This window comes from Rhea pennata, chromosome 15 (genome assembly GCF_028389875.1).
Source record: "Rhea pennata isolate bPtePen1 chromosome 15, bPtePen1.pri, whole genome shotgun sequence".
Taxonomy (NCBI): Eukaryota; Metazoa; Chordata; class Aves; order Rheiformes; family Rheidae; genus Rhea; species Rhea pennata.
Genome location: NC_084677.1, coordinates 15349659 through 15365781, shown reverse-complemented (window position 1 = coordinate 15365781; position 16123 = coordinate 15349659). Strand labels below are relative to the sequence as shown.

The 16123-nt window shown below is 48.5% G+C and overlaps 1 protein-coding gene across 1 annotated transcript; it reads right to left on the bottom strand.

The window, feature by feature from the left end:
- Positions 1-432: 432 nt before the first annotated feature.
- On the bottom strand, positions 433-9813 carry LOC134147472 (cytochrome P450 3A5-like). The gene is given in 9 exon segments (XM_062588626.1): positions 433-570; positions 2815-2870; positions 2873-2979; positions 4581-4789; positions 5260-5369; positions 6426-6512; positions 6900-6976; positions 8335-8439; positions 9743-9813. Coding segments are annotated over 9 exon segments (960 nt in total).
- Between the last annotated feature and the right edge of the window lie 6310 nt (positions 9814-16123).

Genomic DNA, 16123 nt, shown 5'->3' with positions numbered 1-16123 from the left:
ACACAGCTGAGGAAATAACCCTTGAAAACTCTGCATTCCCGGAAGACATACAGAGTCACCTAGCAGGCATTAGGAATAGGAGCAATGGTAGCATTACTCAACTGTGCGCAATTTGCTCTCCTTATCTTGATTTAAATTACACTGCCAAAAAAGGCTGACAGTGCCTGAAATCAAATTGCTGAGCAAAGTTGGTCTTCAAAGAGACAGAAAAAGCATCCAAACAACTCCAGTGCAAATGGTCTTGCAAAATGCCCATATTGATGTGGGACAGCAGGATCTGGGGCTAAGGAATTTTCATTAGGATAATATAATTTCGGGCTACTCCCCTAATGCCCTGTTATGAAATGGGGGTTTGCACCACTGAAATCTGTACAACATGTACATCAAGCTTTATCTCGAGCTCTCAAGCACTAGAAAGTGAAAGCACCATCCTCAGCACCCTCTCTCAGCAGTCTCTGATCTGTTCCAGCTCCTTTGCTTCTCTAGACCAGCACAGCCCCTGGGGACCATCTTCAGGGTGATGGGTTTCTTAGGTTGCATGAAACCTTTTGTGTCCAGAACCAGAGGGATCTTGAGCAAAAGAAAAACAAAAGAGCCATGTGAGCTGGGAAAAGGACAGTCCTGACACTGACGGGACCCCTTCAGCCCACGTATATCTCAGCTGCCCCTTGTTTTCAATGCATATCCTGAGTTTACAGATGGATGTATACCAGGAATGTTACTAGTGCTCAAGTAATATACATATAAACTTGGGTTTTAATACTCCTCAGCTCCTGAGTGAATTGGTTAATCAGCGCTGGCTTCCACACAGCACAGTCGGAAGATCTCAGCACACTGATGAACAGGATGGAGGAGGGAAAAGCTGGATGTGGAGGAAAAAGCTTCCAGCCTCCATCTGTGGAGCAGCAGCTAAGAAGGGGGCAGTACTATTTTGTTTAATGCTGAAATGTGTCAGCACTAAGGGGAGCTAGACCATTACAGGAGCTGGAGGAGCAATAAGCTCTTTGTGAAGAAAGAAATTAAGAAAGTTGTTCAGGCTTAGTTCCCAAGAGACAGCTCCTCACACAGGAAAGCACCGGGCTCCCCTGGGGCTGGGTTGGAAGTCTCAATAAAATAAACATTTAAAACTTGTGATGGAAGGAGTCATCTTGCAGGGGAGAGAAGAACTGTTTTACCAGGTCTATTCCACTGATTCAGTGCTGCTCATATCCTTGCTCTCCTTCTCCTCATCAAGACAACGGCAATATATCACCAACTGGACAAGCTGCATTAAAAGCCCCATATCTCAATAAGCTTTGTATCAGGAAATTTAAGCGATGTGGCTCTGAGCCCAAAGTGCCATCAATGAAGAAGTGAGAGAAGACTATAGCTACCTTATATATATATTCCAAAGAGATGTTCTGGGGTGATATTTTCCCCCTTCTGCTCTAATCTGATATACATGATTTCTTCTTCTGAAGAAAAAAGGCTAAAAGAGCCCCATAAACCTATGGGCACCAATAATACAATACATATTTAACTTGTCTCCCTTTAATTAAAGGCAGTTATAAAAAGAATCAATTTTATGGATTGCAGAGGACTAGAAAAATGTCATTAGACTTGGGGGAGGGTGGATAGGTCACTGCATTGTTAATGGACTATTACAGTCTTTCACCTCCAGGTTACTAGTTGAGTTGCAATCTGAATCTGCAGAGATTCCAGCAGAGAGCTTGTGCCAAGCCATAATTCTATGCATATTTTTCTGTTTCATACAACAAACGTCCTAAGAATATGCTTGCTGTCCCCTTCGTTCTGATTTCCCAAGCACACTTCAAGAACAAATACATTAATGGGATAGCTTTTCACGGCAATCAGTGTAGAAAGCCAAGTGGGGCTTTCTTTTACGAGTGTCCACACTTGACAGTAACACCTTATACAGTGTTACCTGCCTCTGAGTTGCAGGAAACTGCCACATTTTCAGGAGAGATTGCTTGACTTATAATTTCTAACAGCCATCACATTTACTCTGTGTCAAACAGCCCCATCTCCCAGTACTCACAGGGCCTGCTCCATCAGTACCTGCCTGCAACATTCACAGGAATACCAGGCAAAACTGAGAGCTGGAGGGAGGGAGCCTCCTAGATCCTGCAGAGCCTCTAAGGGGAGAAAGGGCCACTAATTCAAATGTAGCTCAGAACGGGCTTACTTGAAAATTGTTATCCTTTAGAGACTGTCTGTGGGCCAAAAGAGAATAATCTTGCTATCTCAGGATCTCTCATTGCTAACAGCCATGGTTGTATCAGAAAACACAGTTTCAGAGCAGGCTGGGTAGACAGTGGAGGATATTAACTTTCTCCTATCTGGAACAGAGTCTTCCTAAGCCAAGTCAAGGTAAATGGGCCAGAGACCATGGGGAAATAAACACCCCGTGATGTAGGTGTATCAGAGGCAGAGGATGTCAGGGACTTCAGTCTGATGTATTCCACCACCATCAAATCTGCTTCTGTAGAAGCTTGAAAAATATATCAGTGACTGATGCTGAACCATTTAAAATAACTGAGAACATTTAAATGCAGTCATTCCCACGTGCTTCTCTAATCCAGAGCGAAATCTTCCTCTCTGATCTCTGTGTGAAGCAGTAAAAACCAAGTGTGCAGACAAGGTTCAGTGCTCCTGAAGCTATCAGTCTCTGAACGCCTCAGGGAAGAGACGAATTTAATGTGCATGTGAGGCAGTTCCCTATTTATCCTGAGAAGCAGGCAAAAGAGAGCACACAGGACTATCTCAGTGGGACTAAAGTGCAGATAATGAAAAACATCAAGCCCATATTCTCACTGGAGTATCTTTGCAGGGTCTGAAAGAGAAGTTTGGCAACAAGACAACCACAGCACTTTTAGGGTGAGGAGCGCAAACCTCTTTCCTATGCAGTTCCCAGGGCCAGCCCCAAATGGCAGGTAGGTGTAGAGGTCAATAGACTCTGTCCTCTTTACTGAACCAGCTCTCAATAAAAAAAATAAAGTTAGAAAGAGCTATTGTTCCAGGAGCACCAGCTTTCAGATCTGAAGTGATGCAGGGTCTGGGAAAGCAAAAGATTTTTGTGTTTCTGTGCATATTAGGAGAACCCAGCCAAGCTGCTTACCTCTTTCTCAATAGATACCTTATGCTACTGCTTTTATCTGGTGCTTGGAGTTTGCTGTGCATCTCCAGGATCATCAAGTGAGCAGGGGAGACCTGAAATATGCTAATGGTTTCATAGTGACTCTTCTCTCAGAACTCTTGTTCTCAGCTCAAAACCTGAACCCAGATTTCAAACCCTAAAACACACGTATCTACAGCTTGAGGTCTTCCCTTTAAATCAAAGGATTAAGTGAACACAAAGATGTTCTCCCCCTGCGTGACTAAAAGGAGGGTTGCTTCTGAGACATGCCAGCGATTCCTAGAGAGGAAAAATCATCATGAAAAAACAGGGCAGAACAATCAACTTCACAGAGAAATTTGCCACTGAGCATTTTCAGTAAAATTACTTAGTGCTCTCTTGGTTTTCATGCTATTGGGCTTTTTATTCCCAGTACATGAGGTCTGGGTATAACCTTAGTCACGTTACTCAGCAGCGAAGTATCTTGCTACTACTGAGACCCCAGCACATCCCTCTGAGCCACTTACACGGGGACAAGTGATCCCTAAAGAGTATCTGTCCAACTACAAATGCATCGTCAGTGATGTAGTGTACGGATGGAGCTGCCGGAGTAACCTGCATGAAACATGCCCACTGGCAGACTACTCCCATTTGGATGGTTCCTTCTGCAATCGACACAGGGCATCTGGGCCTCAGGTATCTTACCATACGTGCAGTCAGCACAAGGTGCCTGGGCTATAAAGGTGTGGTGCTTATATATACAACCAACACAAGGTACCAGGGCCATAGATGTGACTCCAGAACAGACCGGACGGTATAATCACCATCGCTGCAAGCAGAGTCCAGCTAGAAGACATGATTTCAGCAGCACCACACCCCCTTCCATGAACTCTGCCTGCTATTGCTGCCAGTGTTGTCCCAAAGGCAACTACAGACCACTTTTCATCCCAGGGGTTTGCTTCCAGGGCATTTGAACACTTATTGTATGGGCACAGGTCTGGCCCTCCGGGCCACCTGAGGGCCTAATGGTCTCCCAGGTCTGTCTTGGGCTATTGCCTCATTTCTCAGGGGCTGACAGACTCTTGAGCAAGGACTGTTTCATAACTAGAACTGAAAAATTGAATTTTATTTCCTACACGTCTTTGCCCTTCCAGTGCTGATTTGCATGGCATTGTGCCAGTCACCCAATGGCTCTTGTTTTAATATCTGGCCATAAACCCCTCAGTGTTACAGCTGCTGAGAGCTGGTCTTGCTGTCGTTTTCTTCAATACAGTTAATTAAATTCCATGCACAGTTTATGGATGTAGATCATAAAACTCCCCTCATGGTAATGCTGGGACTAGGTGTCAGACAATGATAAATGCCTAATTTAAATGTTATAATCACGCATACCCCACTTTCACTGACACTTCCACTCCCAGGACTCAGGTTGAATGTGCAGCTATTTTCTCAGCCTGGCCCTCACCTCTCAGGCCCGAACTCCTCTGGCTGAGGCCAGTATGTTGGGTTGTGATGCATCACATAGGCCAGGATCATTTCCACCGTGCCCTCTGGAATAGTCTGTCTTCTTGCAGACCCTTTCAATTCACCCCCCTGGGGGAAGAGCTGGAGGGTTTCATTCAGCACCATGTCAAGATACTCCATCTGCATGAGCACACTGTACGTGAGAGTGGCCTGGGGAGGGTAGGGAAGAAGAAAGTCCCAGATCTGTAAAGAACCTTGATAAGCGAGTACACCAGACTGCACCAAACAGAGCTGGAGGCACAACTGCTCTACTTCATCCTCTTGAGGACTGCAGTTACTTCAGTTCACTTTTCACTAGTGTCTAGACCTTAGGCCCGCAGGTGCCCTCGGATGGTTGTGAACATGGGATTTCAACCCCACTCCAACACACACCCAAGACTTCCCCTTCAGGCATCAAGACCAGCTTTAGAAGGTGAAATTCTATAATTTCCACTCTGATGGATGCAGATCAGCCCCAGAGACAGGGATGAAGTCACTGGAGGAAGCATGCAGTAGTTGTCAGTGTGTGTGGCTGCTGTCTCTTCCACATAAAGTGACTGTTTTGCTTTTAGCCTGGCCTTTAGCTTAGAGTCTACATGGCAGAGGTGGGAAAGACCATGGCATCTCCCATCCTCCTTTACCTTGTTGGGCAGATATGCATCAATCTCATCCTGAAGTTGCTGCTGCACGTCAGGGTGAGTGGCCAGGTTATATGAGATGTAGCTGCGGGTGGAACCGATGGTCTCAGAACCTGCAAAAACAAAGATAAAAGCCTGGGCCAGAATCTCCTCAGTGCTTATTGCTAAAACAAGATAATAAAAACACAAGCAAGCAGCTGAAACCTATAGCACAACCCTGATTAACCCCCAGGAATTCAGGATCAATTCAGGCAACTCTACTGATAGCTGCTCAATGCCTAGTAAAGAAAACATCCAGCTGACACAGACCGAAAGGTTCTGGCAGCCACAACGTGGTGGGTCTGGCACTGATGTAAAGCCAGAAAATTGCTATAAAAATCAGGAGTATTACATTGCTATCTTTAAGATAAAATCAAACCAGTAAAGTTACAAGCACCCTGAGCCTGTTTTGGAAAGTCTCTGTTAATTGTAATCTTGGAATCATGCTTCTAAGCCACAGTGGGTTAAAAAATTTGGGCACGTGCCAGGAATAGAGATGAAGAGATGTCCAGAAGTTCCTATAGGCTCTGAGATGAACCGTCTATTGCTGAGGGATTAGTGCAGCCCTGAACATAGTGTAACAGTGGTAATAGTACAGGATTTAACACTGCTACTGCAGTAGTGTCCGAGTGCTGTGGGGATGCAGCCCGCAGTGCAAGGCGCCATACGAAAACTCTGTCCTTGTGTCTCAGAAGCTTACGAGAATCCTGCCTTGATAGCGGGAGATAGATCGGACTATGCCTTGGCTGAGCCATTATTCTCTGAATCTAACACAGGATAAGCAACACACGAGCTCATAAATGAACAAGGTGTATATAACGTGTGTCGTGTGTGCTTTACGAAACACAGTCAAACATCACTTACCTTTGGGGAAGGCAAAGAAAGAAACAGCAGAGTAAGGAGACATTTATCCTGTTTGTTCTTTCTTGGCTAAATAGCCCTCAGGATTTATCCCAGGAACTGAGATATAATCTAACACGGCTGACATATGACAAGCATCATTACTGCCCACTTCTGAGACCCTGAATCTCCCATAGAATTATGAATAAAATCCCCTCCCCTTCCTTCCTTTAACTATGTGAGGAACAGCCCTTCTTATTGCTGAGAGGAAGACAGATCTAAAGACATACTTTTATATGAGCTGTTCTCCTCAACAGAGTTGGAGCTGCATACAGGGAGGTGTATGAAAGCTTCCAGCCACCTTCCACATGACATCCCTAGGAAAAAAAAAAGAGAAAACAGAGCATTGACTTGGCCCCTGAAGTTTTAGCAGCTCTGCCTCAACCAGCAAACAGCAGAACGGGAAACAAAAGTGTAAGAGTTATAAATGACATCAGTTCTAGGGTACCTCCAGACTAAGGCTACCAAAGTGCCTGCCGCGCTGGCCTCTACACTTCACCAGCAGAGTTTCTTCGTCTGTACCGTCAGCAAAGGAACTGGGACACATCACAGCGCGGTTACTTGCCACGGGTCACAGAGTAGCTCAGTAGCAGAGAGCAAAAATGGAACCAAGAAGAAACTTTCTTCCCTGGCGCATGTACTCTTTGCACCAGAAAGGAAAGCTCTGCACTAGATACATACCCGGCAATTGGGAAGAAGCATACAGCACTCCTTCACGAGGATGGTTTTGATGAGTATGGGGTCCAGAAGGGCTAGCACAGGCTGCCTGCCACCAAAAACCAGGCCAAAAGAAACCCCAAATCAACCCGTTGATCCTAGTGACTTGGAGCAAATGCAGCTTGGTTTGCCTGTGGCCACAGCAATGCAGAAAAGTTGCTCAAGCCCAAAGGGTTTTGAGCCAGCTGAGTTCTCTGACAAAACAGCTGAAGGGACGAGGCTGAAACTCTCATTATATAGCAAACCAGGAGAAAGGGAAGAAACACAGACAATGTGGGCATCTCTAGCAATCGTCTGCATTATTAAAGAACTTCCAAGGCAGCATGTATTTTGACAGAAGGCAGCTTTTGCCATGGCTTTGATCTGCTGCCTCTGTGCTGTCTGAGCCCTGTTTCTGCAGCTGGTACCTGCAGTCAATAAACGCACACGGAGTGGCCAAGCTGTGGGGTAAAGAGATTGCATATGAGGCAATGAGAGGGGAAAAACCCCTCTGTGTCTTCTGTTTATCAGTCAATGGAGATAGAAACACTTAAAAGCCATGGTGTGGGCCAAAGGGCAGGGAGCCGAGGGCTGCAGGTGGGGGAAGCTACCTTCTTTAAGAGGCTCGAGAACATTTAATCTTTTTAAAAACATATGCTGGGTTTCCTGAAGCCTCCCAGGATTTTTGTGCAACAGTTTTGCTTCAGTTTGAGAGGTTCCCAGCAGAAGAATGCTAAGAGGCCAAGTGTCTGCCTGCAAAAAAACAGCGCTGTGCAGGGAGCAGGGAGGCAGGTTGAAAGGTAACTCCTGCCCCGGTGCTAGGAGAGGCAGGGAGCAAGATGAAAAATATCGTGGCAGCCTGCAGCTCTCCCTGCCCAAGACAGACAGAACAGCAGCTTCAAAGGCATGCGACTCAGTTTGACACCAAGCAGTTGAGCTTTCTGAGCAGGCAGCATGGTACGAAAACGATTGGTGCCTTCCCTCACTAATGCATCCAGAGCTAAGAGATGAAAGTTTGGCTGTACGGATTTGATGGAGGTTGGAGGACAGCGGGGAGCTGCCAGAATGTGATATCTGGGCTCTCAACGGTGCAAGTTTCCTTGGCCCCAGGGTCACTAACACTGTTGCATTATTTTGAACATTTCCCAAAAGAGAAGTGCTGGTTATATTCAAAGCTTGTGGAAACAAAAATAACCCAAATAGGCTGCCATCATCCCAACCTTACACTGTACTGAAATCCCAGCAGGAAAGGAGCCTTGGAGAGATGGCTGGAGAGATCCCCGCTGGGGAACCTGCATTTCCCTCATGACCCAACCTGTTGCAGCTGGAATTAAAACGTTGAGACTTGGTGGCAACACACCTCTTTGCAGGGGTGTCACCATGCTATTTTGCGTTGAGGAACCCCTCATATTGGGGCATTTTGTTCTGTAGTAAGAAACTCACCCCCACATTTTACCATATTTTTCAAAGCACTTCTGATCAAAATTCAGGACTGCCTGCAAAAGAGAAAAGGAGGAATGAATAGTTTCCAAGTGAACAGTGACCAAAGCAGGTCACTGCTTGCAGTTTGTGGATCCTACAGGCCCATTTTAAGTGGCGGAGGATGCATGCTAGCTCTTAAGAGCCACGTTGATACTTAAGGGAGATCTGCGCTGGAGAGAAAAAAGAGAGCAGAGAAAGAAAACTGCACCTCCAACTTCCAGTAGCAAACCTGAGCTAAAAATATAAAGAAGCCAAGGTATGACAAGGTACACCATTTTATCATGAGGAGACTTAGTAGGCAGAGCTAGATCCCAGCACACCCTTTCATTTCCACCTCAACAAGTCAGAGCTGCCACTACCTTTTCCTCCTGAGATCTTCCATTGCACTCACCGAACAAGAGTGATGATGGCTTTTTTGTTTTGTTTTGTTTGCATTAAGGTTTTAACTGATGTTACATGTGAGGATGTAACTTATGGGACACACAACAGCCACCATGCATCAACTAAACCACTAGTAAGGGACCCTGTGCAGGCTGCAAGCCCAGCAAATACAAGTTAAAATATCTCTTTCACTGAGGCTGAAGCTAATACATTTCAGCTTGCTTTTACTCATCTAGTACCTCATTATTTGGTGAGGTCTGGTAACTTGATAATTAATCTATTTAGAAATCCATTCATTTGGTCTAGTTTCAGGACAGCTGAACAGCAAGTGGCTAAACAGGGCCTCTTCATGGCAGCTGGCAGGAAGCGCAAAGAAGCACATAGTTTTCACAGAAATTTGCAGCGTTGGGCGCCTCTTCCTCTGTTTTTTGGTTGCTTGTTTTCAACAGTTCTTCAGCTGCTGAGGAGGAGGGAGGAGACAAACTTTTCAGCCGTCCCGTGTGACAGGACAAGAGGCAATGGGCAGAAATTGAAGCACAGGAAGTTCTGCCTGAACGTGAGGGGGAATTTCTTCCCTGTGAGAGTGACGGAGCACTGGACCAGGCTGCCCAGAGAGGTTGTGGGGTCTCCTTCTCTGGAGATCTTCAAGGCCTGCCTGGATGCAACCCTGTCTACCATGCTCTAGGTGACCCTGCTGAGCAGGGAGGTTGGACTAGATGATCTCCAGAGGTCCCTTCCAACCTTACTGATTCTGTGATCCTGTGATCATGGAAAGAGCTCCTTCTCCTTTATTAGCCCTTACACCTGCCTTTAAGGTCTCCCCAGAAGGCCAAGGATCTGTTTTTAATACCGGTAGCACAAACACTGCTTCCCTTTTTGCATGTCCAGCTCCCCCGGGGTCCCAGGAGGTGCAGGGAGCTCCAGCTCCTCCCTGGACATGGCGCTCTCCCTCTTCCCTGGTCCCCCTGGGGGACCAGCCTCTTCTTACAGGAGCAGGAGGCTAAGGAATAGGATGAGGAGCAGCCAAGTGACTACAGAGACATCTGGCAGGAAATTCATCACGTCTCCCAGGCTGCTGCAGGAGCGCAAATCTGCAACGAAACCCTGATCTCCGCTGAACAAATTTTCAGCCCTAGCTTTTAACTGCAGCCACCCTCACATGACCCGAAGGAGGAGTCTTCTTCCTTGCTCAGTTGCTCAAACTTTAACCCCTGGGCAGGTTTCTTCCTGGACTGAGACCTTAATAACAAGCCTAACTGTAAACTTTAAACTGCTAAACTGTAAACTTTAAACTGTAGACTTTAAACTGCTAAAAGTGTAATTTTCACTAGGGGAAACATAGCAAAGGGCTTGACTTTGCTTAACTCGTTCCTTCTCACCTTTTATCCTGAAAATAGTGAGACTCGCATGGGGCCGAGAGGGAGCTTCCGGATACTTGTACTGACTAAAGGAGCGGTGCTGCATCAAACCGCTGCTGGATTTGCGCTCTGTTAGCTTGCTCAGTCCTTTTCTGAACATCTCGTCGTCTTTGGTCTATGCAATATCCCAGGGCAAGGAGTCCCACAGACAGGAGCGCTGTGCAAAAAATACTTCCCTTGACTGGAGCCAGCTACCTAGAGACTTCATTGGGCCCCAGTTCAGCTGGGGAAGGAGCCCCCTGCCAAGGAGGGGTTTACAGCTTCCCATCGCGTCGCCCCTCGGACGCGGTGCCCTGGTGAGCCCGTGGCTTGTTGCAATTAGACTTTGTTGCTTGTATGGAGCGGTACAATGAGGAGGGCGCAGGAAATGTTGCCCTCTCCCCAGCCAGCCTCCTCCCCCTGCGGGTCTCCCCCAAACCCCTCGGGTGCACTCGAGGTTTGACCTGATGCTGCCAGCTCTGGAGACACGGGCAGAAGAGCCAACAGGACAGGCTTGCCCTGACAGCCGTGAGTCCGCAGCGAAGCTTTTACTAGGTCACCCTTTTTCACTGCGCAGTTTGGATGCTGATGGCCCTGTTGACCTACCCACGTGTGTCCTGGAGCGCTGCAAAGGCTGGTGAAGGCGTTAGGGCGTGAGGCAGCTCACTGGCTCCAAATCAGCTCAAAGGACCGAACGAGCCCTTGGCACAAACAGCACCACGCGGGGAGGTCAGCTGGTGCTCGGGGTCCCAGACTCAGCAACAGCATTTCCAGATGGGTTCCCTTTTCATTTCTGCCCCGGACTTTCTGCTTGCTTTAGGGCCTAAGGTCACATAAGATGACTTGTGTTGTTTTTGTCTTCAGGAAAGCGAGTGTTGCCCCACAAACACGTGCAGGACTGGCCACTTTCTACTAGCGAAACGGGGAAAACACATTAGAAATACCACCAGAACGGAGAGCAGGGCATCTGGCTGGCATAGCTGTAGCATATTCAAGCTCACCTGTGCTCGTGGGCCATTGTGGACATGTGTTAAGGCACAGTCCATGTAGTGGACAGTGAGAGGGTGGCAGCCTCCTGGGGACAGCCGCAGATGTGCTCCTTTGCACGGCACAGCGCGGCCCCCTCCTCTTCACCTCCCCGGAGCGCTTTGGCTGACCCAGATAGATAGCGGAGCGACTCGTCGTATGAGTTCAACCAGCTGAAGAGCCAGTCCCAGGGCACCCGCATACATCACACTCATTTGCACTGAGAATTGACCCACTGTGTCGAGCAGGCTCAGCCATAGCCTGGAGGAAACCAAAGTGCGTCTGTAATTAACTGCCAGTTAGCACAAGGCAAGCGCACCGACAGACTACATATGGCCGTATCCATAGGCTAGGAGCATTTTTCCCTGTGCCAAATATTTATTTTTTGTCTCCTAAAACACAGCAGCTGCCAGTTTTCCTGCAGGTGCTGAGGGTCACCTCTGCAAACACCCAAGTGAAAGAGGATGGCAGCAGCACTGCTATTTTTGGTAGGACAAAGTCTCAGACATCCCCAGCTTCTCAAGGCCATGATGTGCTCGATGATTCATGTAATCTTTGACTGACAATAATCAATTAGCCAGTTTATGGAAGAACGTGTCTGATTTCCACTTCCCCCGGCTGCGCAGAGTAGCTGAACCTCCAGCCGTTCGGCGCTGGAGACAGGAGCGGCCTGTCTCCAGCAGCAGGAACATTATGTCCCATTTTATTGTGGTCTCCTTTTTGCAAGACCTTGGCAGAGCTGAGGTTGCCATATCCTGGGAGCTGTCTTTTATCTTTGCATCTAAAGCTTAATTCTTCCACAAAGTAACTGATTATGGCCCAATGCAGTAAGGACATTAGGAACCACAAGTAGAGGCAGGAAGAAAAACTAGCCAGTGCTCAGTTTTAAAGAAGGCGTCACCAAGAGCGTGCAGTGCTACGGGCACGGCTCTAAACATCCCACTCCGGGTTAGCAGCATTTTTTCTCCTCACACAGAGCTGTTGATTTTCCAATAAGCTCTGCTAATAGCTGTTGTGATTTCTTGGTGGGAAGCTGGTTTGTATTTCAGTATTTTCCCCTCTCTTGACAGCAGCTGAAGCAAAGCCTGACTTTGGAGGAGGAAGAAGGGCTTAGCTCCGCCGAAGCTAAATAAACCGGCTAGGAAATTCTTCCTTTTCTGCTAAGTAGATTTGAGCAGGGGCAACTTACTGCTCCACGGGTGACTGATAATTTGAAGCAAAAAGAAAAAGAGGAGACGCAAAGGCCTACAAAACACGTGGTCACCAGCACCACCAATGGAGAAGGTGACGGGTCAGGCGGAGGGGACAGTGACACTGGTCTCCCCTGAAGCAGTTGTTTACCAAAGGAGAACTTCTCCTCCCTGCGGCAGCGTGCTCTGATAACCTTCACGTAACCTTACAGCGAGGAATGAACCACATTCAGGAGGGGAAAAATCTCACCGTTGGTAGGTTTGTGATGTTACTGCATGGGGCTCCTGTAGGCAGGCTCGGGAGTGTCGTCACAGAAAGCCACATCCTCACCAGGGCTCGTGCACTTTTGCAAAGGGTTTAGCTACCTGACTTTCTTGCACAGCTCTTGTAGTGCTGTTGTCTCCGCGGCCTGGCAGACGTTGAGGAAATCCTACGCTCGCTCTGGTCTACAGGAGTTACACCTCCTCGGAGAAGCTGCCCTTCCTAGTGTGCTCCGGTGTGGGCTCGTGGCAGCCTCCCAGAGCCTTACTTTGGCTTTGTGGGTGCCTGAACACATCCTCCTCTCCTTCCCGCATGGATTAAAGGAAAAACCGCAGCACTTTCAGCCCGTGAGAGGGACTGACAAAAAAAGACAAATTGGACGGAGAGGGTAGGATTTAGTCCGCCGTGCTAACTCGGATATTCCCGACCAAAATTGCCACCGCAGGTCAGAGCTGCGGGTGGGGTAGTACTGAACTCTTATCGCTGCATAATTTTCTACTAAATGGGAGTATTAAAGCAACACTTTTATACTTATGCTGCCCTTTGGACTGAGCGCGATGGTGGAGCCTGCACCTACCACGGCTTTTTTTTGAAAGCAAACATCACGGAAACAGCACCCAAGGGGGAAAAAGCAGCCGGGCAGGTTCTCCAGATTACGATTCCCGGCAATACTGGAAGGGTTTTAGCGTTGTGGGCAAGCAGGCCACGGCGTTACAGGCAAAGGGAAAGAATCGCCCAAGTTTTGGCCCAGAGCCATACGCAGCTCTTGTGCCCACGACTAGGCCAGGAAAAGCAGAGCGGTTCAGGTTTAGCGAAGGGGTTATTTCCCGCGGGAGGCCGGGAACGGGCACTGCGGCCAGCGCCGCGCATGCGGGAGCGAAGCTGAGCCCCAAAAGAGGCCGGAGGTTTCGGGCAGCGGGCGCGGGCGAGCGCAGGACGCGCCCCCAGACCGCGACACGGTCTGGAGTCCAGCGGCGCGGCGAGTGGGAGCGACGCTCTCTTCCCACTGCGCTCGGGCAGCGGGCGTGCAAAAATAAACGAAAAACGAGCAGTCGGTAAAGAAAAAGCGCGCGCTGCTGGGGGCACAAGGCCAGCGGCGAGGTGCAGGACGCCGCAGAGCGCCGGTGACCCCCGGCGCAGGCTGCGCCGCGGTGACTTCAAGGCACCTCCCAATCCCAGCTCCGTGGCACAACGCGGCTGCGTTTCTCCTCTCTCCCGTTTCGGAAAATAACCTATTTAATAGGGAACGTCTCCGAGACAGCTGTTAACCCCAGCAGTAAGAGTCACGCTAACGGCTGGCAGCCTCTTTGGTACGCAGGGCTGCGGGCGCTTTTAGGCGTTAGAAAATAGAGATGGTTTGCAGCCAAAGCGACGTCTCCAGGGTTAATTGTCTCTAACTACAGAGGAACTTGAACGCTCCAAAAGGAGTCGCTTCCTTGGGGTTCACGAGCAGACGTGGCCTTAGGCCCTCGTGGTCCCAACACCAGCCCAGCGCCTTCCTTTCTCTAGGCCCCAGGACTTTCTCTAAAGGGACCCTTGGAAGCCTTGAGTAGTGCACAGTGCTGTAAAAATACCTTTCACATCCTAGGGAGAAGAGGAGCCGCTGGGCGCGTGAACCCGGGGCAGGGGCTCCTGCCGTGGCTGCAGGCACCGCTGACCCCGGGGCCCAGCCAGGCTCCCCCGCGGCGCCGGGGGGCCCGCGCGTTGCTCTGGCGCTCGCTGCGTCGCCTCATGGCACGATCGCTCCCGCCACAAGCGCTCCACTCAGTACTAACCAGCTCACAAGACTCTCCACCGCTCCTTATCACCGCAGCGAGACCGTGCTCGGCTTTCATCCGCTATGCGCTTTCTTGGCTTCCGTATCACAGTTACCCAGTTACGTGATGGCAGAAGCTACGGCCCTCGCACGAGGGCGGGAAAAAAAACGAAACAAGGAAGAACGTTGCTCTGCGGAAACGTAGCGCGTGTGAATTCATGGTTAAAACACACAAACGAGTATTGTCATGGCTGTAAAAATGGGCCCAGCACAGGCACAGAATGAAACATCTTTGAGCAATCAGGGAGACGATGACCAAACCGATGACATTTAAAACTCATGCAGAACCTCTGAGGAGCGTGACTGATGACTGAAAACGTCCTTCCGTCTTCAAAAGCACACAAAGAGACCGAGGCCCACGAACTATTAAACTGCGGAGCCCTGTCTCGAGGAGAGGCGATATTACTGCCGTCTGGATGACGAGAACCAGACTGAAGAGGACAAGTGGAGAGCAGTGCCCACCTGGGCACAGAGGTCCAGGCAGAAGACCACCCGGAGGCTTGTGCCCTAACTACATCTCAGGTACTTTCTTGAACAGCTGTGTTGTGAAACATCTGTATTGCAGGCACACAGGTTCCCCTTTCCTCCACACACCATGGAAAAAATCCTGTTGTGACACACAGCGGTCTTTGAAAGGAGATAACAAAAGTCAGCTTTGTTAAAAAACAAGTGTTGATTCACTGAGTGCCCCATCTTTAACGACTCCTTCTGCTGTCTTTCTGGTGCCACAAATGGGAACTTGAGTTGTTATTTTGGGCTCTTTCTTACAAACCTTGTTCTCAGACAAACCTCTTGAAATGATTAAATGGGAAAGCACCAGACCTACTACTTCCTCGAAGAGCTCCAGCACCGAGGAAATTACCGACGCTCGGTGCCGACTTCTGCCTTCCTTCTCACTGAGCTCGAAACCGAGCAAAGCTGGATATTTTTAGGGTCTCTGCAGAGAAAAGCCACATGTTGCTCCTTTAATCCAGTAACACTGCTGAATGCTCCTGAAAGCATGAACAACTGAAATCCATCTCCCTTTCACCTACCCTGTAATTTCCTTGTAAGACTGGAGAATTATAAGCCACAGCAAGAGTTACATCATAAAACCAATTACAAAAAGCACAGAGGTGCCACTTCTGTGTGTGCTTCTAGTGCACTCCCCATGCTATCGAACACCAACTCCTTCAAGGACAGTCTATCCTTTGCATATCTCAGATATATTTTATACTATTGAATAACATGTCTCTCTGTTTTCAGATCTCCCAGCTAGTAGCTCAAACTCAGTTAATGAAGCAGCCAACATTCTCCAGAAAGCTATCCGAAGGTGAAGCAGCATTGCCACATTTGCAGTGACCTCAAATTCTGCCAAACCACTTCAAAATCATGGGTCAAGCCAGGAAAAAAAAATAAAAATCATGAGATATCCTTAAAAACATCAGATCTAAACATACTACATACAATTTTTTCATTTGCTGTCTGCTTTCTCACCCCTCATGGACACAGGCACAACCTCCACAAAGGGGCCAAAATTTAGAAAGAAATTCCACCATAATCCCCTTATCTCCAAACTATGTTATCTCACAACGACAAATGTTGAAAACACACCGTGGGCAAAATGCATTTTAGAGCCCGAATCTCTCCTCAGCCAGACTCTGCATTCAGAGTGGCATTGCTGCCTGCGGAAGAGCCT